The sequence below is a fragment of the Cinclus cinclus genome, chromosome 22, assembly GCF_963662255.1.
Source record: "Cinclus cinclus chromosome 22, bCinCin1.1, whole genome shotgun sequence".
NCBI lineage: Eukaryota > Metazoa > Chordata > Aves > Passeriformes > Cinclidae > Cinclus > Cinclus cinclus.
In genome coordinates this window covers 8309530-8331120 of record NC_085067.1, presented here as the reverse complement: position 1 = coordinate 8331120, position 21591 = coordinate 8309530, and the positions used below count along the sequence as shown (strand labels likewise).

Below are 21591 nucleotides of genomic sequence, written 5' to 3'. Positions count from 1 at the left end.
AGTGCTCTACTCACCAGGCAGGAGATGACTCCAAGAACCTGGTGAGATTTGTTTTGCTGCTATCCCCTCTGCCTGTGTTCTTGTCTGAGCTCCCCATTCCTGTGTTCTGCCTGCCCAGCATGTGCTGTGGTTACTGCTACTGCAAGCTGCATGGGCAGGGAATGAGTTTTGGTTTTAGTAAAAAGGGGCACTTACATCATCTTGCACAACAGGTCCTTGCTCTGTGGCTGGGCTGGGCCAACTAAGTCCTCCCAAGCTGCAAAAATAAGGAAAATTTGAAATTTGACTAATCAAAAAATACAATAGTATGTTATGTATACTAACAACATATTCTAGGCTGCTCCCTGCGTAGAATCTCCCAGATGTACCTGGCAACAAGGGAGAGAGAGATTTGAATACTAATGTCAGCTGGAGGAGGGGGCTCTTATTAGTATTTTGGCTAATTGCCAGGTTGCCTGCTCTTCAAAAATTTGCCTGTGCTGAGCTAGACATATTTTTCATGCATAGAAAATTTTAGTGAGTGTTGGTAGGGCTTTATGTTTTCCTACTGCTTCCTACAGTCAACTATGTGAAGGTTCACAATAGCCATGAAGTCAGTGTTTCTAGTTCAAAGGCCTTTAGGCCTTTTTTGGAAGACTTGGAAGATTGTAGCAGATGAAGAGGCACAGAAAAGACATTGCAGTTTTGGAGAGCACCAGATGTAAACTCACAAAATAAAGAAGTATTTTTGTGTTTTTCAGGCTAGGGTGGGGGATTTTTTTTTTTTTTTTGCTTGTTTGCTTGATTCTTCTTTTTTTTTTTATTGTTTTTTAGTAAATACAGATGACTGACTCAGGGCCTCCTTTTCTCCTTCCCTGCAGGCAGAACAAAGTCTCTGGTGAGTGGCCTTCCTGGAGTGTCTGGACTCTGGGTTGAGAAAGCTCTGCTGGGGGGCAACGTTTTTTTCTAAGTGGGAAGGGGAAGAGTTGATATGGTGAATGGTGTCCTGATTATGATGGAAACATATCTTAAAAGAAGAAAGTTTTGCAGCATTTCCTAGAAATGATTCAGGCTACATTTGTCCGATTTCTTCTGGAAGATCCCAGCTACCAAGATGGTGTGTGTATATTTTGTCCCTGGTTGCTTCCTCCTGGACTCCATGGTCTGCGTTGCCTCAGAGGAACACAAGTATCTCTGTGATTTATAGATACAGGTGCAGGCATTTTTTGTAGCTGGGCACAGACACATTCAGAGCTTTGAAGTCCAAGACTTTCAACTTGTAGTGGAAGCAGATTAAAACTCCTCTTCAGCTTCCTAAAATGCAACACCTAGAGTCATCTGAACTGTGAGACCATGAAGGAAAACTAGTTTTTAAAGGCTTTTTAAAAATGGAGTAGAGATTTGATACTTTATGTTGGTTACATTTCCTGTAAATTATTTTGACAAACTATCAATATGAACCCCTCTAATTTCAAGTGTTTCCTTTTTAGATATAACAAAATTTAGAGAGCCTTTCAGGAGTATGGCCACAGATAGAGGAAGAACACACATGTCCAGGGGAAAAATACAGCAGTTCCATCGGAATTAACAGAACAGAACAGAAAGAACTTGAAAATCCTAGTTTTGGAAGCTTGTCTCCAGACAAGAGATTTCCGCAACAAGACAGACCCTAAAAAACTTCACTTGTAAGTTAAGCAGTTCTTCTTGCTCTATAGGGGAGAGGAGTCACTTGGAGTGGGGCTTGGCTGGCTGACATCTCATCTTGTACACATTCCATGGCTCAGTTTCTCTGTGCAGAACAGAAAGGTTTCTCCTGATGGTCTTTATAAAGCTTATTTAAAATCTTTTGGTGAAAAGGGCCATAGTGACTAGGCACTGGTGGTGCGTTCGTGGCAGAACCAGTGTGATCTGAAGTCAGAGGGACCCTTGTACAGAACCTGAATCAGTTTCATTGCCTGATTTATGAATACCCCAAGACTGAATTGAAATGCTGTGCTGGCCAGCATGGTGTCAGCGGGGTTGGTGCTCACAGCCAGCGTAGCATGGATCCTGTTGTGTGGCACTGCCAGAGCAGTCCCACTGCTGCTGTGCTGGTTTGGGGCCCATCCCCTCCTACCTCTGTTCAACCTCCTTATGCTGAGGTGTGGAGTAGGAATGGGGACAAACAGCCCATTCCCCCTTCCACCCAGCCATTCCCTCTCCCTTCCAGCCCCTTTCCCCTTCCACCCAGACCATTTCCCCTTCCACCCAGACCATTTCCCCTTCCATCCAGCCCATTCCCCCTTCCACCCAGACCATTCTCCCTTCCACCCAGACCATTCTCCCTTCCACCCAGACCATTCCCCCTTCCACCCAGACCATTCTCCCTTCCAGCATTACAGCACACTCTGTACAGGGCCTGCTTTATGCTCTTGACAGCTGGGATTTTACCTCTGCAACACTCACATGCAGAGCGAACTTTTTTTTCCACATTATTTTTGCCGACAGAGGAATGGACAAGGATTCCCCATCTGCTGCACGAAGCAACGAACAAGGTAAGATTTTAGTATTTCCCTGCTGTTAAAACTTCCAAAGTTCTCCTTCCTGCTAGTCCTCGGGTTGTGAAAGATTTTCCAGCACACCGATAGGTGCAAAGAAAACGAAACAAACCAAAACACCACCCTAAGCGGCTGGGCGCTCATTCCCGTTTTAATGCCCTCTTTGGTGTTTGTTATTAATTTTTTTTTTTTTTTTTTTTATTTCGGCGAGTGTTGGGAGCGGCCGCTGAGGGCGGGCGCGCGGACTCCAAGGCCCGGCATGCTCCGGGGCGCGGCGCATGCGCGCCGGGCGGGCTTGAGTGGCAAGTTGTTTGTTCCAGCGAGCACCAGCTGCTCGGCACTCCGGGCTCCGCTGCTCCGCGCCCCGCTGGCCTCCCCGCCGCTCCAACTTTTACACCCTCTGCTCCTTCATCCTCTGATCCCGCCCCTCCGGAGCCGGGAAGGGACAGACGGAACCGGGGAGGGAGGGAAAAAAAGAAAAAAAAAAGAAAAAAAAAAAAAAGGCACCGACAATAACAGCCCCCCCTCCCCCTCCCCATTCAAAAACACAACATAAACCCCAGGGATAGATGAACTACAAATGAGAAAGAGGAAAAGATGGAACTGCACATCCTAGAGCACAGGCTCAGAGTGGCTAGCATAGCCAAGGAGAGCATCCAGTTGTTTACCTATGGATTAATCAAACTTGCTTTTCTGTCCTCTAAGACGAGGTAGGTGCTGGGGATGGGGCAGCGGGGGTTTGGGGGCGTCCTCCTTGGAGGGGACAGAGTGTTGGGGCCGTATCCTCCTTGCTGCAAGGGGACTGGGTGCCGGCAGGGCACCCTCCTCCTCCCAGAGGGGCTGGGGTGGAGGGCATCTGCCTTGCAAGTGAGCAGGGCAACCTCCTTGGAAAGGGGGTGGACTGATGGGTGCTCTCCTCCTGGGCGGAAAAAAAAAAAAAATAAATCGAGGTCCTGGGATGGAGGACACCCCTCCTTGCAAGGGGGCAGTGTTGGGGTGGGGGTCACCCTCCTTGCTGCACAGGGGCAGGGTGCTGGGGTGGGTGATGGCACCCTCCTTGCAAGAAGTCTGGGCGAGGAGGGGACGCCCTGCAGGGTATTTGGGGGCTGAGGCAACACCTGCGCTTCCCTAGGCTCATCCCAAGGCTGGGAGATGATGGTGGTGAGGATCAGCGCTGGAGTCCAGCGTGTCCCGTGCGGTTCGGGACAGCCCTCAGAGCTCTGCCCTCTGTCCGGCCGTGGAGCAGGCGGGGGCCGAGGGGCCCGGCCCGGCCCGGCCCGGCCCGGCTGCGGGCTCGGGGCGGCCGCCGGACAACAAAGGCAACAACAGCAGCCCGAGGACGAGGAGGAGTGGTGGGGGTTTTTTCCCTCTCTCGCTCTCTCTGGTTTTTATTGGGTTTTGGGTGTTATATTTTTCCCCCCACCCGGATTGTTGCTCCTTACAGCGCTTACAAAAAGAGCGGGTCCTGCACGGGCGGGTTTGTTTAAAAGGTGCTTTGCCAGTGCTGCCAAACTGGGGCAGGATGAGGGGCAATGCTTGCCTTGCTCTTAAAAATTGTGGTATTAAGTAATCTGGATTGTAATAGCTTTCGGGAAAAAGAAAAACATAGTGGAAGGCACTGAAGGCACTGTGAGAATTACTACTTTTATTTTTTTATTAAGGTGAGGAAAGAAAATACTACAGCCAGTTTATTTGATGTATGTAAGGTGCTAGGCCTTTTGCACAAAACAACTTGAATTGCAACTGCAGATTCTTCTGTCTTCACTTTGTTTGTTGACTTCACGCTATTCAGAAAGAGGAATGGGAATGTAAATAACACAATTCGAACTTTTCTTGTTTTTCCTGCCTGATAATTAGTATTTCAGTTTTCTCCCCAGATTCAGTCTTCTATTAAGGTGGGAAATTTTCTTTGGCAATAGGAAAATAATGAATAGATATTTAAGAAATAGAAAGCAAATTAATTCATTTCCAACTGTAATTCAATGTTCTCTAATAAAATGCTTACAGATGAATGGACCCATTTGTGGTGTAATTTGATTACAGCCCTTTATCTTAAACTTCATGCCTTGAAATTTCCACTCTGATTTGGGGCTCGTCCCATTTGGCTTGCCACTAACATTGTTTTCAGTGTAAAGTATATCAGCACCTTGTTTACTGCTGTCCCTGAATACTCCACAGGGCATTAAAGGGCCCTCAGTCTTAACCTTCTATTTTTATGTGTTGTTTCATTGAAATTGAGAGTTGCTGCTGATTTTTTGAAGGTCTTGTTGCTTCCTCTCCCATGCTTAAAACATCACTCTTACTGTCAACAATGAAGTCTTTAATCTGTCACTCTTCATGCATAGCCTGGAGTTTCATGGGGCTTTTTCTGTTTGTTTGAGATTATTATTTTTATTTCTTTATTTTTAAAACATCAGGGATAGTCCTGTTGTCTTTTTGGTTCACATTACATTTCACATTTTCAGTGTTGGAGAGCTGTGAAAGGGTCAGGGCAGTAAGATAACCCCTTTGGGGTTTGATCCCTTGTCCAGCATTTGGGTGCAGCACCTGACAGTTTTGTATTGTCTCTGGTTGCTGTGTTGTCTTTTAACATATACACCCTGATTATCACTCTTTCCTTACCTTCCATGGAACCTCGCTGATCAGGAACAACAGATGTTTGTGGAATGATTTGTTGGCATGAGAAACTTCTCCTTATTTCCCTTTTGTTCATTTTGTTATTTTTGCAGACAGTAGAGATGCAAGGGAAGCTTGTTGGTGTCATTCTTGAGACAACTGACAGCACTGAAACACTTTCTCCTGTGTGCTTTTGCATGCCCTGTGGCAAACAAGGTTCCTGCCCCAAAGATCTTGGATGAACACCATATGTATAAGAAAGATGAGGGTCTCTGGGTGATGTAACTCTATAAATTTATGACCCCACTGTTTCTCTTTCCTCCTCCTTTAAAAAGTGAATATGCCTAAAAGTCAACAACTTTTTATAGGGTTGCAAGACAAATGTCCTCTCCCACACACCCCATCTGCAAAGAACCCCTCAGGGGAATGAAAGAGTGAGATGGTCCACATCCCTGCTAATCTTTTCTGATGAGATAGCAAAGATACCAGTTACTACATCACCTACATTTTTCCCAGTGAGACCTTAAACAGAGTTTTACTGGTACTGCAAGGCTTCCAGTAAGAAATAATGATTTGTAGGACAGATGTGATCCAAAGGGGTGACAATGACATCATCAGTGTTCTGATGTTAGTCATGCAAGAAACTAAGGTTTTTACATAGCCTCCTGTGAGCAGTGATTTAGAGGGTCTCTTTCATGTTGTCACACATCAGGGAAAAGGGCTGGAACAGTTTTTCTAAAATCTTGCACATTTTTTCTTAATCATCTTGGAAAGGAAAAGTAACAAATCTCCCTTTTTATTAGGCCTTTTGCCACTCTCTCACACTCTTGCCCTTGTTCATGACACAAGTGTTTTAATTTAGCTTCTGTTACAATAGCAAAGTTTTGTTGTACAGAGAACAGCAATTTTGAGACTACTCTGATGGCCAGAAGCAAGACAGCAGCTAATATAGTGGTGAGACCAATAGTGAATGAAATAGTGGGCTGAACTGAGCTGAAAGAAAAATACTGTTAATCATAACTTTAAGTTAGGCGTGAGGTATTTTATGCAAAGTTGCATTAAGAGAGATCATCTAGGAATGAATAATAGTGGAACTGCTAAGCAGTTACACTGAGGACTGCGCTCTTGGTGTTCTGCTTTTGTCAGTGCAGGCCTACTGATTTCAGCAGGCTCTGCCAGGCACCCCAGTGGAGGAGTGATCCATGTCTTTTTTGGTTGCATGCTGAAGATTTGCATGTGTCTAACGTTTTTGCTGTTGCTGTCATCACCATTCTGGTGTTTTATTGGTTATGTTGGTTAGGGCATGGTGCTATTAGCTCCAGGGTTGGGGATGCAGTCCTTGTACTAGCCATTCAGCTAAGAGTTGGACTCAGCAATCCTTGTGAGTCCCTTCCAGCTCAGCATACTGTGTCTCTGTGTCTGATGTGAATGTTCCTTGGTGCCAAGGATTCTCACTTACTCAGAAGTTGTGCGGTGTGTTTATGCAAGTAAATATGAGAACTGTGTGTGGCTTCACCATTACATTATTTTTCTTTTTATGTGCCTCTGTAAGTGCTAGTTCTCTGGGGCAGAGAACTGTGCTCATCTGAAAATTCCTGCCTTCATCTCCCGCTGTGCTGCAAACTGAGCACCTTTGCTCACACCAAAACTAAGCATTTCTGCTTCCTTGGTTAAACTGTCTCAAGATACCGGCAGAGGTGCCACAAGTAACCTGCTGGAGGACTTGAAACACATACTCTTTTGCTACATTGCTATCTGGATGTTTTTTTTTCCTAAGTGCAAATTACTTTGTAGCTGCATCCAACAAGGAAAAGTGCTGGGTTCTGCACCTGGGATGGGGCAGCCCTGGATGTGTGCACAGGCTGGGGAAGGAGATGCTGGAAAGCAGCACCACACAAAGGGGGTGTGACTGGGGGTCCTGGTCGATGGCCAGCAGGATCTGAGCCAGCAGTGCCCTGGAGCCAGGAGGGACATCCCTGTGCTGGGGGCACCAGGACAGAATTGCCAGTGGGGCCAGGGAGGGAATTGTCCTGCTCTGCTCTGCTCTGCTCTGCTCTGCTCTGCTCTGGGGCGGCCTCACCTGCGGTGTTGTTGGCAGCTTTGGGCACCACAGCATAAACAAGAGATTGAACTGCTAGAGAGTGTCCAAAGGAGGCCATGAGGGCAGTGAAGGGCCCTGGGGGGAAGCTGAGGAGCTGCTGAGGGCACTCGGTCTGCTCAGCTGGAGAAGGGGAGACCGAGGGGAGACTCATTGCAGTCTGCACCTCCCTGGTGAGGGGAAGAGGAGGGGCAGGCACTGATCTCTGCTTTGTGTGAGCAGGGCCAGGAGCCCAGGGAATGGCCCGAAGCTGTGCCAGGGGAGGGAGGTTAAGGCTGGATGTTAGGAACAGGTTCTTTCCCCAGAGGGTGTCTGGGCACTGGGACAGCTCCCCAGGGCAGTGCTCACAGCACCAAGGCTGACAGAGCTCAAGGAGTGTTTGGACAATACTCGGGCACAGGGTGTGACTCTTGGGGATGTCCTGTGCAGGGCCACGAGTTGGACTCAGTGACCCTCGTGGGTCCTTTCCAACTCAGCATGTTCTGTGATTCCTTTTAGTGCACCAGAATTAAATCTGAATGGAGGAAACTTTAGGATAATGCTTGCAATTGAGCCACCAGTGCATGCAGTAGATAGTAGGAAGGTGAACCTACCCTTGTCTTTTGAGAGTATATAAAAATATATGAAGAGTCCAGGAGAATAAAGTGGGGTCAGGGTTCTTCAAAGCATTAGGTCTGTGTAATGCAGTTAGCCTGATTTCTGGATAATGCTTTAGTAGGCCCCTGAACATCTGGAGTCAGTGCTAACAAGTAATCTTTCCTGTCTATTCCAGTATCTAATATAAAGACTTGGTGGTAAGCAGTGAAGTAGTTGAGGGAAAAAGGTATTATTTAAACTGTAAAGCTATTAAATTATAACTAGAATAAAGCTGAGCAGTTAGTTTGCTCACAGACCTGGGCAGTTAAAGTAATTGTAGGTCATGTGTCTAACATGACAAATTTTAAAATCTCTGAGGGTTTTTTTGATACTCTTTGGTTTGAGATGGTCATTATTTCTGAATGCTGAAGAGAAGGAAAAAATTCTGCATGTGTAAAGGATGAGACCCTGGTCACTTGAAATGTTGAAGACAGTCATTCCAAAAGCATCTGTCACTCTGGGTTCTTTTTCAAGATGCTCCAGTTAATGTCTATTGGTGACTTGTCACAGAATTACAGACACTGCATGCTTACAGGTTTGGCATTACATACAGACAGCTGTCCATGTGAATTGGGTACTTTCCAGACAAGCTAGATGGGATGGTGTAGCCATGCTGGGCTCTGCTTCGGGTTTGATTCTGCCTGTCGTGCAGCTACTACAATGGGATGCTTGGAGGAAGAAGGTATTCTTAGTGTGGAGACATCCTTAAAAATATTCATTCCAATAAAAACATAGCAAGAAGTGAATGGTGATAAAATGTACAGATTAAGTTGGATTTTCTTTAAGTTTTGAGCAAAAAATAAAACTAGGTTTATTGTCTTTAAGTTTGTGGTGGTATTTTTGGTAATCTGTCCATTTTGCTTAGTAATAATTGACTTATGAACAGCATGCTGTTGCTATTAATATAAGTGTTTCTCATTCCCTGATCACTTGTTTACTGTATACATGTCCTGAAATTGGAGATACTGTAATAAAATGTCTATTTTGGACTTCAGAATATAATAGGACAAACAAGTGCTTAAAATGTATCCATGCATCATTTGAGGACATTGAGATCAGCAGTGTGTTTCCTTTGGTATGAACTCAGACAAACACATGTTGTTTATGCCCTTATATGAGAAGCAGATCGGCCTGCAACACTGGATGATTATCTGGCAAAGGCAAGTTACTCCTATAGTTGAAACCTTTCCTTTTCTTTTTTTTTTTCTGTGTCTCATGGCTTCTGCCATCCCATGCATCCTTGGAAGACCACAAAGGTTTTTGCCAGTTTTAGGATCGTATCTGCTCATCTAAAACACACTGCTTGTGTTTTTTTTTGTTGAGACAAAGACTCCCAAATGCCTTTAGTATTTTATTTTGCTTTCTGGGTGTGTATATGTATGTGATATCTGAGATTTGAGGACTTCTTTTTCAGTCTGATTGGGTGACCATCTGTTACAGAAGGACTGAGTGCTGATGTCCTGACACCACAGGAGGCTGCAGAGATGGGAAGACTCATGGCTAAAGCTGCCTGCCTGCCCTTCCCCAGAGCACTCTGCTGCCCTGTTTGTGTCACCATGGGCATTTATGGTGCAGAACATGCTGGTGGATGTTCGGGATGAGTAGAGCTCGTGAGAATCAGCTGAGTAGGTGGAGAGAACAGAATTTACTTGTCTGGGCTAAGCAAATGTATAAGCTCTTTAATTGTGGATGTCATCAGTTTGTGTTCAAGGCTGCTGAGTGTTTCAGCTGCTGCTGGACTATGAGAGCACTCTGCAGCATTTAACATGTTAAACATTGGAAGGAACAATTTTCCTTCCCAATGGTCTCTTACTGTTTGTCTACAAATGTTATTTTTTCCCTTTTATTTTCTGCTTCTGGCACATGGCTTACCAGTGGGGCACTGCCTGATTTTTCTCTTTCTTTGCCTAGCAGTTCTGTCATGCAGTCAGTCCTCAACCTACCATGTGGTCTCATCAGGCTGAGGCTGATGCCAAGTCAGAAACTGATAGGAGTGCTTAGAAACTAAATGAGATTCAAAAGGTGGAATGGAAGTACTGGATCAAAGGCAGAGTGTAATGTTGGGCAGCACTATGTGCTGGAGAAATGTTGGTTTAAATATTGTACTTTAAAAATAAACAGATGTTTGCCTGTAGTTTGTAGTGGGATAGCTGTTTATCCTTTTTCCCCACATTTCAGTTCATTGGGAAAGCTGTCACATAGATGAGATGCATCACCTGTGGATAAGGCACAACATCAGTTATATAAAAGAAACATCAATGGTGCCTGTTCATGTTCAGCTGAGAAATAGAAAATAGGAAAAATATTCATCTTTTGCCATGTAACTCATTAAAAATCCCCTGAGATGAATATTTTTTATTATTATCTTGAGGTGAAAGTCAGTATTTAAATTAAAAATAAGTTAGATGGCTCTTCCTGCAAGCTGGTACTGGTATGCTTCAGCAGTAGGGCCAGTACAGGTCTGTTAAGGGAAAGTATGAACACTGTGCATTTGTCATCTAGAAGTAACAGCTGAATTGTTCATTAACACAGTAGTTTGAATCCACAGTCTACCCCTCTACTGAATTATAACTTAAATTTGGCTCTATTTGATGGCTGAATTCTTTGACAGTGCCTTGGTTGTTCTCTATAAACATGCAAGTCTTTCCATTGACTTTTTTTAAAAAATTCTGTTTAGCACACCTCATTTATCCAACACACATCTTAATCATCCTTCATGTTAGAGTTTTAATATATTTGGACAAGGGCAGAAACAGTATAGGTTTGTTCTTTTGTTTACTGCCAACTCAAGAGTAAACTCCAGCTCTGATTTTCTGGTAACTGAAGGCTGGTAAAGGAAGAATTATCCAACAGCAATGTGAGGGAATATCTCCATTAATTATAGTTCAGAATAAGCAGACCAAGGCTTCTGAGCTGCTGTTATCATTTAAAAGTAAAAAGATCTCTTTTCCTCTCCCTCAGCTCAGCTTAGTTTTGTGTAGATCAGATATATTTGTTAAGAAAGAAAACAATAGGCAAAAATGTTCTATTATAGCACAAAAGAAATTAAGATTGATTAAATATGACTATACAAGCCCAGATATACTACACAAAGTTTTACTGTGCTGACCATTGAAACGGAGAATCTGATCTCATTTTTGTGGTCTGATATATAATAAAAAAATATGTACTAGTTATTAATGTTTTATTTTCACATCCGAAGAAATGCAGTAAGCACCTAAACTTTCTCACCAACCAGAAAAACCTTACTTTGGTCTGTTAAATGTGGCTTACTAGAGATTAAAATAAAAAGCCTACTTCTGATCTGCAGCCTGCTTTAGGAAGCTCCCAGCAGTAATACCAGAGATACCAGATCTCCCAGCAGATACCAGAGCTGCTCTTTGGCACAGAGTTGGCATGTAGAAGAGAGAAGTGGCAAGTTTGCTTGGTGGCAGAAAACCATTCACTAATCTTTTGAGGACCTCTGAGGTATGCTTTTGTGGGGATGCCTGGGCAGGCAAAGTGATTTTTTTGAAATCCTGTGGTCCACTTAATGTTTGGTGATGTGATGGAATAAATGTTTTTACAGTACTTGTGCTAGTCATTGGCCAGTAATTGTAGAGGGATATAGCCTGTTATTGATGGTAAGATGTATTTGACCCAAATTCTTTCAATACAAATTGATTATAAAATAGGAATCAAACCCTCTCAGCAGTTTGAATGTATGTTTGACTGAGATGTGGCTGTAAAGGGGAAGTTCATCTTCTTTTCTTGTGAAGTTGTAGTGATCTTATTATAGAGGATACTAGAGATGGCATAAGATGTGCCTATTTAGGAGTAAAATGCAACTTTTAAGTCTTATGCAAAGTATTCATATAGATGAATTTAAAAAGTTGATACTGGGGGAATTTCTGAACCTGACAAGGGAAAGTTTTGACATGGGTGGAAAAGTTAAAAATGTTTGTGTGACTCTTCCTGTCTTCTTCAGTTTTTAAGAATGTTACATGAGGAGAAGCTGGGTAATGATACGCACTGTTTTTGGCAATATCTGACTATTTATCCTAGTTCTGTGGTTAAAAGATGGTACTCAGCCCTTTCTTATGCCATGTGTGTTTTTAGAGGGTGAGTTGGTAGAAGTTGCTAAGGCTGAGACCTATACTGAAATGGTCCATGTTAATCTTGCTTAACATCTGTAGCTTTTATTTCTTCTCCTAAAGAAAGTTCTTCCCTTGATAACCTCTAAGGCACTCACTTGCAAGTAAATGTAGTCTTGGCAGGAAGGAAAAAAAGGTAGCTCTTAATATTGAGAATATACTCTGTATGCATCTAAGCAACTGTATACATTTACATAGATTTACTTAGACTTTAATTTTGTGCTTTTTTTTAAGAAAATTATGGATAATTTATCATGTGATTAGTCTTTCAGTTGTGATCTTTTTCAAGCTGCTTTTGGTTGGAAAGCAGAGTTTGTAACATGGAAAGCAAACTATTTCATTTGCTCTTTTTAAATTACTACACACTATTAAATGTACTAAGTATTTAGGAAAAATAATCTCAGCTTATTTTGTGTTTATAATTAAGCAGTGTAACATGACCTGTACTAAACAAATGAAGCCAACGGTGACTTGAGACTGTTCTTGGCAAAACATTGGAGCTGGGAGGTCTCAGCCTTCCACACCTACTTCTTATTTGCAGACAGGAAGAAGAAAATCAAGTTTACTTCCCTTTTCAGTTCCAAATTTGTTTCCAACCTGGAATTAACTAGTGATCATTTGGAACGAAACTGAGTAATTTGAAATGAGGAAAATATTCATCCATCTTGTGGAAGATAATATGCTGTCAAAATCTGGTGTATTGCATAAGTGGACTGGTTACAGTGGCTTTATCAGTGATTCCTCCTCAGCTGACTTGTTTAATTTGCTTTGGAGCTTGGAGCAGCAAACATATTTTGATAAATGTTGTTTAAATTATCTCACACCTAAAATAATATTGTCACTGCAAAAATGTTTGGATTTCAGGTGCCTTTATATCAGATGAGCAAAGGTTAAAATAAAATTGTGCTCTTAATTGTTTTCATATTCAAACTACTTGGTTGCAGAAGGTTGGTGTTAGGATTGGCCTTTCACTGCTGCAAGAATAGATTTCAGGCAAGTTCTGATGTACTGAGTTGATGTGTTGTGAGTTGCATATTATTACCCATTTGGCTTTTTTGTAAACCAAGCAGGGGTTTATTGTGTGTAGTTTGTTTTGTATCTGCTGAGCCAGCGAGGTGTGAAACCACACACTTGTGGCTCAGTCTCTCTTGAGCTTACTGCAGGTAGGTCTACTTGGTGAATGCTTTTCTGCTGGGAGTGCTGGGACTATGTGCTTTGCAGTAGCTCCATCTCACAAATTAAGTGGTAACAAATTGACATAGATTGTGTTTGTTAAGAGATTTTTCTTCAGGTAAAATGCCAGCAATGTAGAGTGGCAATAGCAATTTTTTTGCAAACGAAATCAATACTTCATTATGGAAAATAAAATGGATGTAGTTACCTGCATTACAGACAAGGTAACAGTAGGTACAGATGTGCAGAACAACTGGATTCCTAAGGAACAGAGCATAATTTTTGAGACAGATTTTGTTTTTCAGTGATTGTTTTCTTGTCAATATTCCTGGCATACGGTATAACAACATGTTGGTGACTGCCAGAAACTACTTCACCACACCAGTGTGATGCCAGCTAAACACAAAAAAAGTAAACAAGAATTTGGCATGACCAGACCATGCTTTATGGCTTAATGGGGAGAAAGATGAAGGGAAGTGATAAAGGCCAGAGCTGGCCTTGTGAATGAGCATGGATGGCTCATGACTGCCCTGGAGCCTCATGTGGAACTAAGGGTTAATGCTGCAGTGGAGCCTCAAGCCTTTTTGTGCGGTTTTCAGTCCAAGCCTGGTGCATTGTCACAAACTTAGAAAATAGCAAATCTTCACAGAATGGATGAGGTCAAGAAGGATCTCTGAAGACCATGTAGCCCACCCCCCCAGCTCATGGCAGAGGCTACTCAAGCAGCTTGCTCAGGATTTGTCCATTGGGAACTTGTGCTTAAAGCCATGCATGGAGCTTTGCTCTCTGCTGTGTTCACATGTTGACCCTGTTGACATTGTAATGCTTTGCTCCATTTGGCATTACTTTCCACGTAGCATTATAATGTGTGATTTAATGTCTCAGCACGACAAAGTGGTTTTTAACTCTAAAGTGAAACTGTGCAACCTCTTGGTTGTGAAGAGAACTGCTGGTATGAGTGAGAGACTGTTTACTGCAGTAGTTCATTGGTCCTTTGTGCTGCTTCGTGAGCATTTCAGGTGAAACTGCTTATTGCCTTTAAACTGTGAAAAACTAGCTGAAACAAACTAGATGCCAAAAAAAATTCCCTAGCTTGGTAAAAAGCAAAGCTTGCCTTGGGAAAGGGCATGTACTCACTTCTGTGCTGCTGCAGACAACTTAATTACAATTTGTAATGATGCTGGATAGATGCACAAGACTAATGAAGCTACTTCTACCCAAGTCCTCTACACAGAAGTTTCATTTGTGTCCTTGACCTAAGTAAGAGGAAGTGTTAGAATGACATGAAGTCCAAATGTGAATTAGTTTAACTTTAATGTGCAGTATTGTGTGCTGCATGCCCTGCAGTAAATGTTGTGCTTTGGTTATTGTGCAGTTTCTGAAAATCCACTGTAAGAGTGGTCATGTGATGGAGCCTTACTGTAAGGAAGTATTTTTCTCTGTTTTCTTCCTATTGGTATCAAGTTACTCCAAGCATTTCTGAGTGTTCTTATAATTCCTGTACATACAGTCATGCTGTTGGCTTTATGCCTTATCTCATTACCCATCCCAGTGCTGTATTCCAGGGTCTGTGGAGGTTTGATCCCAGGACAAGTGCTCTGTATCTCTATGTAGGGAAAGCCTCGTGTCTGAGGGAGGGGTAAGTTTATAAGGCAAGGGTTTGCATGGAATCCCTGAGCTGTCCTCTGGTAGCTCTTATGCTGTGACAGGCCAGAAATACTTCTTGTTAGCACAGGATTGTGAAATCAGGCCAGAATGATTAATGTAGATGTAAATTAATGTGTTCTGTACCCATTTGAATGGCTTTGTTCATTCAGATGGTAGTTGAATTGTAATTTTAGGCAGTGATTTAAATATGAAGTAGTCCTGAAACAATGCAGTTACCTATTGGTTTTTAATGAACTTGTGAAGCAGTGTGTTTTGAATGGATATCTCATTATAAAGGTGATAACGACCTAACTATTTGGGGAGGGAAAAAAAGAGGAACAAAGTCAGAAATGCTAAATAATATGTGCATGTATAAATTATATGCTTCATGTAGAATTTGCGTCCTGAGGTGTACATAAGTATACGTTTGAAATTAATTTACTTCTATGTTTATAGTAAAGCATTGAGGAATTATTTAAACTGGTGAATAATTGGCTGTTAATCCATTTTTGATAGCCTTACATGGCAGGTTATTGCTGTTTATGTTTTTGAGATTTCCCACTACCATAATCATGTGCTTTTCTTAGAGATGTGTGTGTGGATGGCCACACTACATAGAATGGATCTATCTTTAGGTACAGTCTCTACTGGGTGGGTACCTTAAGGTGTACTTGGAGCATCATAGCAAAGCAGTTGATGAAATTCCTGTCCCTGATCCAATAGTTTCCACCTCCAGTGTTCTGGAAGTTGCTTGTGTGTGTTCCAAGTCCAGGAGAGAAAAAAACAAATGTCAGACCCCCTACACTTTGAAGCCGCCTCATTTTGTTTATGTTTATGGTGCAGATTCACAGTTGGAGTAGTGTGGCTGTGGGCTGGTTAATTCACACTTGGAGTGGAAATGTTTGACTTGTTAGCCTTTCTTTACTCAGGAGAATGAATGGTCAGGTGATTATATCTTGTAGGGAGAAAAAGCTATTTATTTATATAGGTATAAGGTGTGTGACTAGCAATGGTGTTAACCTTTCTTCAGAACGATAGGGGAGGCTTTCTCTGTACTGGTTACTAGTATTCCATTTTAACTATTACATTTTCTCACTTCGTGTTTTTACAGTAATAATTTTTCTCTTTCACTTGGATTTGAAAAAATTCAGTGACAGGAACAGTTTCTGGATTCAAAATAGACCAGTACTTGTACTTTTTCCTTGGTCTGTTAAAACATACTCCTGGTTATATATTCCTAGCAGGATCAGCACAGCAAAAAAGGACAATGAAAAAATTTCATGTGTGCCTTAAATGAGCCTTACATAAAACAAAGTTTAAAATTAATTAGGACCTACCTTTTAAGCACTCGTCAAATTTTCTCATTGTCAGGTTTTCTTCCCACTTAATGTTCACTTTATATCAAATCAATGTGAGGTACATGATAATACTTTCAGAATCACCCGAGTCCCATTAATAAAAAGCAAACACTTGGGTACCCCAAGGCTCATTGGAAACCAACAGGGCTTGGACTCCAAAGTGGCTGTTGCTGTTCAAGGAGAAGACGCTTAAGGGCTTTAAAAATTTTGCCTCCTGCTCAGACTAGCTGGTAACATTTAGGACAGGAGTAAAGTAAAAATGCACCAAAGGGAAGGAAAGGAAAGGCTTAGTGTAGCTGCTCATGTGGGCAAGAGTGAAGATATATTTATATTTATGAGAATTAGTATAGGGGATCAAAAACGGGGATCTCTGTTCTTGTCTCTTCCCATAGCCAGCTAGGCCAGAGGCTGGCTTCACTCCATGTCTCCAGCAGCAGCTGGCCTCTGTGCTGCCTCAGCTGTGGTCCTGCAGTCCCAGGCCCCCAGTGCTCAGAGGTCACCCAGTATAACGTGCCTCTGGGAGCTGGGCAGAGCCTGCTGGCTTGCTTTGCAGAGGAAGAAACTGAGGCACACAGGAAGGTGGGTGCCTTCCCCATCTCACTCAGCAGCTCTGCACTAGGACCTCACTCTTGTTTTCCAGGTCCTGCATCGTCTTCACCGCTAGGACTACCATTTGTTAGCAGGACAGAAGAAGCCCTTGTTTTCAGTCCATGTGTGTATTAGCCACTTAGATGTCCTTGTCATCCAGCTGCTGCTTTCTTTTGTGGTTTTTTTCTTCCTAGTTTATGTAGGCTCATTAATGGAGGTGTTCTCTGTTGTCTCTATTTGTACCTCAAGAGAGCAAGGTGAGTTGGAAGATGTCCATATGAGCTTCCAGTAGCAACAGCAATCTTCCTAAAACTCACAAAGAAAACCACCAGGAATTTACTTATATGTAGGTGGGGCTTTTAAATACACATAAAACCACATAAATATGAACATGTGTACAATATGTCTGTAGCTGTATACATGTGTCATTCCAAAGTCAGAGTTCTCTTGAAATGGAAATTGCCTCAGGTAGAAAGTGGAGGTAGCTCCTGCTGGCAAATAAAAACACATGTTTTTAGGAGCTCTAATAGTTGTGCATCAGAACAATGTCTCTCTTCCACTGTCCTTCAGATGACAGCTGCCACAATGAAGCCTGAATATGAAGAATACATTTTTCTATGGCTGTATCCTGGGCGCTGGGAAGACTCTACAGTTCAGAACAATAGAAGAATATAGAGCTGCCAGCAGGCAGTCTGAGTGGACAAGTATAATCATGCACCACTCAGCTTTCAAGGAAATTACAGTTAGTGCAGTGACTTGCTCATAATAGCAATCCATTGTTTAGCTTAATAACTTATCAGCTCTCCAGGAACCAGCTAGTGATCACTGTCATCATACACTGCTAATCATTCTGTTCTTAAATTATCCCAAGATGAACTAAGGACCCATCACATCACCTATTAAACCAGCAAACTGAGTGCACTATAATTTATTTTTTTTTTTTAAGCTAGAAGGAACAATATTGCCTACCTTTTTTCTTCTCTTGTTTTGTCATTATCTTTGTCATATGCAAGTGTGCCTGTAGATTTTTTAAAATGTCTGGTTGAAAGGACATTGTCAAATTGTGTTGGGATATTTTTAGATAGATACAGTCTATGTAAATTGTGGGGGTTTTTTGTTGTAACTACTAGGAACTGCATCTGAGACCTGCTTTTTAAGGAACATTTGTTTTCATAAAACATTTGTGGCAGAGGGGTGATTTTTTTTTTTTTTTTTTTTTTTTTTTTTTTTTTTTTTTGGGTGCTTGTCAGTAGTATCTGGGCTCCTGTCAATCACTAGTGAGTGTAGGCTGGGAATGCCCCTCTTTAGTAGTGAAGAGTGATTATCCCTCCTAGACAAATGTGGAATTTAGGCACAGGGAGATAGTATGATTTACTAGAGCCACACAGGGAGCTGTAGAACGGGAAGGAGAAGCAGACTAGTTTGAGTCCTGATCCCAGCAAGCATTACATCGTGCTGAATGTGTTCTGCCTTCTCACCAGAGGGTTATCTGTGAGCTCTGAGCTGTCAGCACTGAAGGAGCCTTGGACTATTTGGAAGGAAGAATGACCACAGCTTCATTTGCAGACATTGATATGGCAGATGCTAGGATGGTGCAAAGTACCAAACCTGTTGGGACACCTTTTTGTGGTCAGGAGTGCACAGACATGCAAGTCACGTGAGCAGATCTCCAACCTGTTCCATGCTTAGGACTGAAATGGTGATTCTATTAAAATGTGCCTCCTTGCTCTTCCGAATAGTGCAGGCAGCTGTGGCATGGTGTCTCCTGATCTCAGGAATTGTGCAGACTCTGGGGTCGGCTGTTTGTACTAGACCAGAACAAGTACACCAGGATTTAAATGAAACCTGGAGCATTTTTGTGGTTTTGTTTTCATCTCTCCTGTGTCTTGTCTTGGAAAGACAATTGTGTCTCTTGATCAGTGACGACTAGAATTAAAATGAGCAGAAGTGCTCCAAGATTTATTGCCTGGCACATCTATGTCTGATGAAGTGTCATCTTTCATGTTTTGAGAAGATGCTGTCTGACTGTGAGATCTCTGAACCATATGAGAAAACACCTATTTTTGTCAATTATAGTAATAGTATAGCTCAAATTATATAGGTGTTTGTATATTGTATTGAAAAATGTAGATCCAGCCTTTGTTAATAAACAGAAAAGATAAGGTTGTTACATGTGATCTCTACAGAGACTAACCTTTGCATCTACTTCAAATACATCACCTATTTTTGGCAGCAAGAAGTGAAAAAAATGCTGAGTCGGTATCTCATGTCCCCAAGGTAAGTTCTGTAATAAGGAAATACCTGAATCTTACAGGTGTGGCTTTCTCTTTTCCATGGGAATATTTTCCTCTTCTCTAGGAGTTTACCATCTTTAAAAACAATTGTTCAGGTTGCAAGTCAGTCCTGTTTTATTGGCTTCATTTGTTGTAGGGCCAACAAGTGGCATTCAGCCCAAACTCCAAGGTTGTACCAGTTCACTGTATTTTGCACTGTACAAAGTTGAAAAGCATTGCCAGATGAAAAAATAGAATTGAATATAATTGAATTGGAAAGCCTAAAACCTCCTATTAAACAATGCCAACCTGTTCTTTAACATAACACAATGACTGTTCAATGATTTACGTTACTGTTTGTTTTGAAATATGTCTGTCTTGGTAATTATGGTCTTTCTTTGCCCTGTCTACAGATACAAGAGTAGAAATGCCAATATCCAAGGCAATGATTTTGTTACAAATCTGCTTGGGATGCCCTGATAACCCAGTTCTCTGCACAGCAAAGTCAGCAAGTTTCTCTGTGTTGATGCTGATGAGTTAGAGCCCAGGCTGAAATATTCCTTCACATTAGAAGGAATGTTTCTGTAAAACCCTGTTCATGCAAATTGGCCATCAGTATGCTTATGGTTTCTGGGAAAATAGCCTGTTTTGCTTGGTGTACCATGCACTGGGATCCTTGGACAGTTCATGTTATATTTAAGCCAGGTCTTGATTATCTGTGGTGAAATGTGTGAATACTGAAAGTCCCACACTAAGAGGACAAAGCATTCCATTTGGATCTAGACGAGCAGACTGGAAGCAACATGGCATTTTGTTGTTGGTTTCTCAGCCTGGGAAAATCAGCAAGTGACAGGATTACTGGTGGTTCTTTCCCCAGCATCACATTCTAGACTCATATATATGGTTTCTGCTGCTTTAACTTTTATTTTACCAAGGCTCTTCCATTCCTTTGTTCTCCTGGCTAACTGTTGCTTACAGTGCTCCCATTTTTTGCAAGAGCAGCTCCACCGTGGTTTGAAGCTATTGTTTGTTGTGAAGTGTGAGTGTGAAGATGCTAGTACTTGGTTTGATGGTTGCTAAGCCTTGCTCTGCTACCTCTTCCTCTTTTATTGCTGCCTATGTGGCTGTGAGATTTGTTCAGTGCTGGTTTGTTGAAGAAAAAAATCCATGTGCTGTCATTTCAAAGAACAGCTATCCACCAGACTCTTGATTGAGAGGTTTAAGAAGAAATTATTTGGTTTCTCAGGCATGAAAATGATGGTTAGGAGTGTAACTGGCATGGGACCTCCTTTGCCCTGGGAGTCTAGCCAAAGAGAAGTTTTTACTCCATTTAAACCATGAGTCTGCACCTTCATTAGGCTTTTTCATTGATACTTGTACAGCTGTCTGTGCTGCTCAGGAGGAAATTGTGATACCTCACACGGAGGAGGATAGCCTCAGAACAGCTCTCAGACTGCTCAGCAATAGTGGACTGCCATGCTGGGAGGGTGAGGATGCAGGGCAGAAAGGGTGCAAGGGTCTAAAAAAACCTGCAGGTAAATTTTGGGTTGAGTGAGTTTGTTTGTTTGTTTGTTTGTTTGTTTTTTAATGGAAATAAACATCTTCTCTAGATATCTGTTGTTTAAGCCCAGGTGAAGAGATTGATTCCTTTGGTGCAGGTGACAGTGCTGTTGACCTCTTTACACTGCCATTGTTTGGAGCAGGAAAGTCTGAACTTTGCTACTGCTCAAATAATTGTGGTAAAATCATCCAGTCATTTTATCTTAGCCAAATGTTTGCCTTGTTTTGGAGGCAGAGATTTGATAAAGATTCAAATGAGTTTCAGGTCATTTTGGAGCCTCATTTTGTCCTTTTTTTGGGTACCTGTATGATTGTATTGCAGTTGGCAATGATACAGGCTCACTGTAATCCAGGCAATACTCTCAGTTGAGGAAGAAGTTAACAGGAGCATGGCCCAATACTACATGTTTTTTTATAGACAGTGAGCAAGTGAAGCCTATCATGTGACAGGAGAAATCCTTAGTCAGTCACAAGCAGTGGCCACACTGACATTAATGTATTTGGAAATGTCAGACTGTATACCTACCTGTTGGTAGATTCAGGTGTTACTTGCTTTTTCCAGTACATTTCAGTTCTTCAAGTAGAAGATGCTGCCCAGTGTTCACACAGCTCTAGAATGAAGCCTCACACACCAGCTGAAACTCCACAGCAGTTGTAGCTTTGCTCTTTGTAGCCCCAGCCAAAAATGAAACTTATTTTACAGAAATCCAGTAAATTATACTTCAGCTTTTCTTTGGACAGGTCAGCAGTGATTTGCTTGGAAACCTTGGCATGCTGTTGAATTTCTGCTGTGATGAAAGCTTGCCTATTATTTAATCTAAAAGATTCCCTTCCCTTCCCTGCCATTTATTCACCTTAGCTCAAAATTATTACTTTGACATTGTGAGAGTTGATTCCCATGAAGGTAACGTCCTTCCCCACAGAGTGAGTGCCCTGGCACTGGAGCTTCCCAGAAATTCTGTCAAAACTGCTTCACCTTAGCTTCATACCTTC

The 21591-nt window shown here is 42.2% G+C and overlaps 1 protein-coding gene across 1 annotated transcript in view; it reads left to right on the top strand.

Moving 5' to 3' along the window:
* The first annotated feature begins 2481 nt into the window (after positions 1-2481).
* Positions 2482-21591, top strand: part of CASTOR2 (cytosolic arginine sensor for mTORC1 subunit 2) — a 116490-nt gene continuing 97380 nt past the window's right edge. The window contains exon 1 of the mRNA XM_062506877.1: positions 2482-3226. Coding sequence (XP_062362861.1) covers positions 3114-3226 — 113 coding nt within the window. The 5' untranslated portion in view covers positions 2482-3113. The remainder of the gene's footprint in view (positions 3227-21591) is intronic.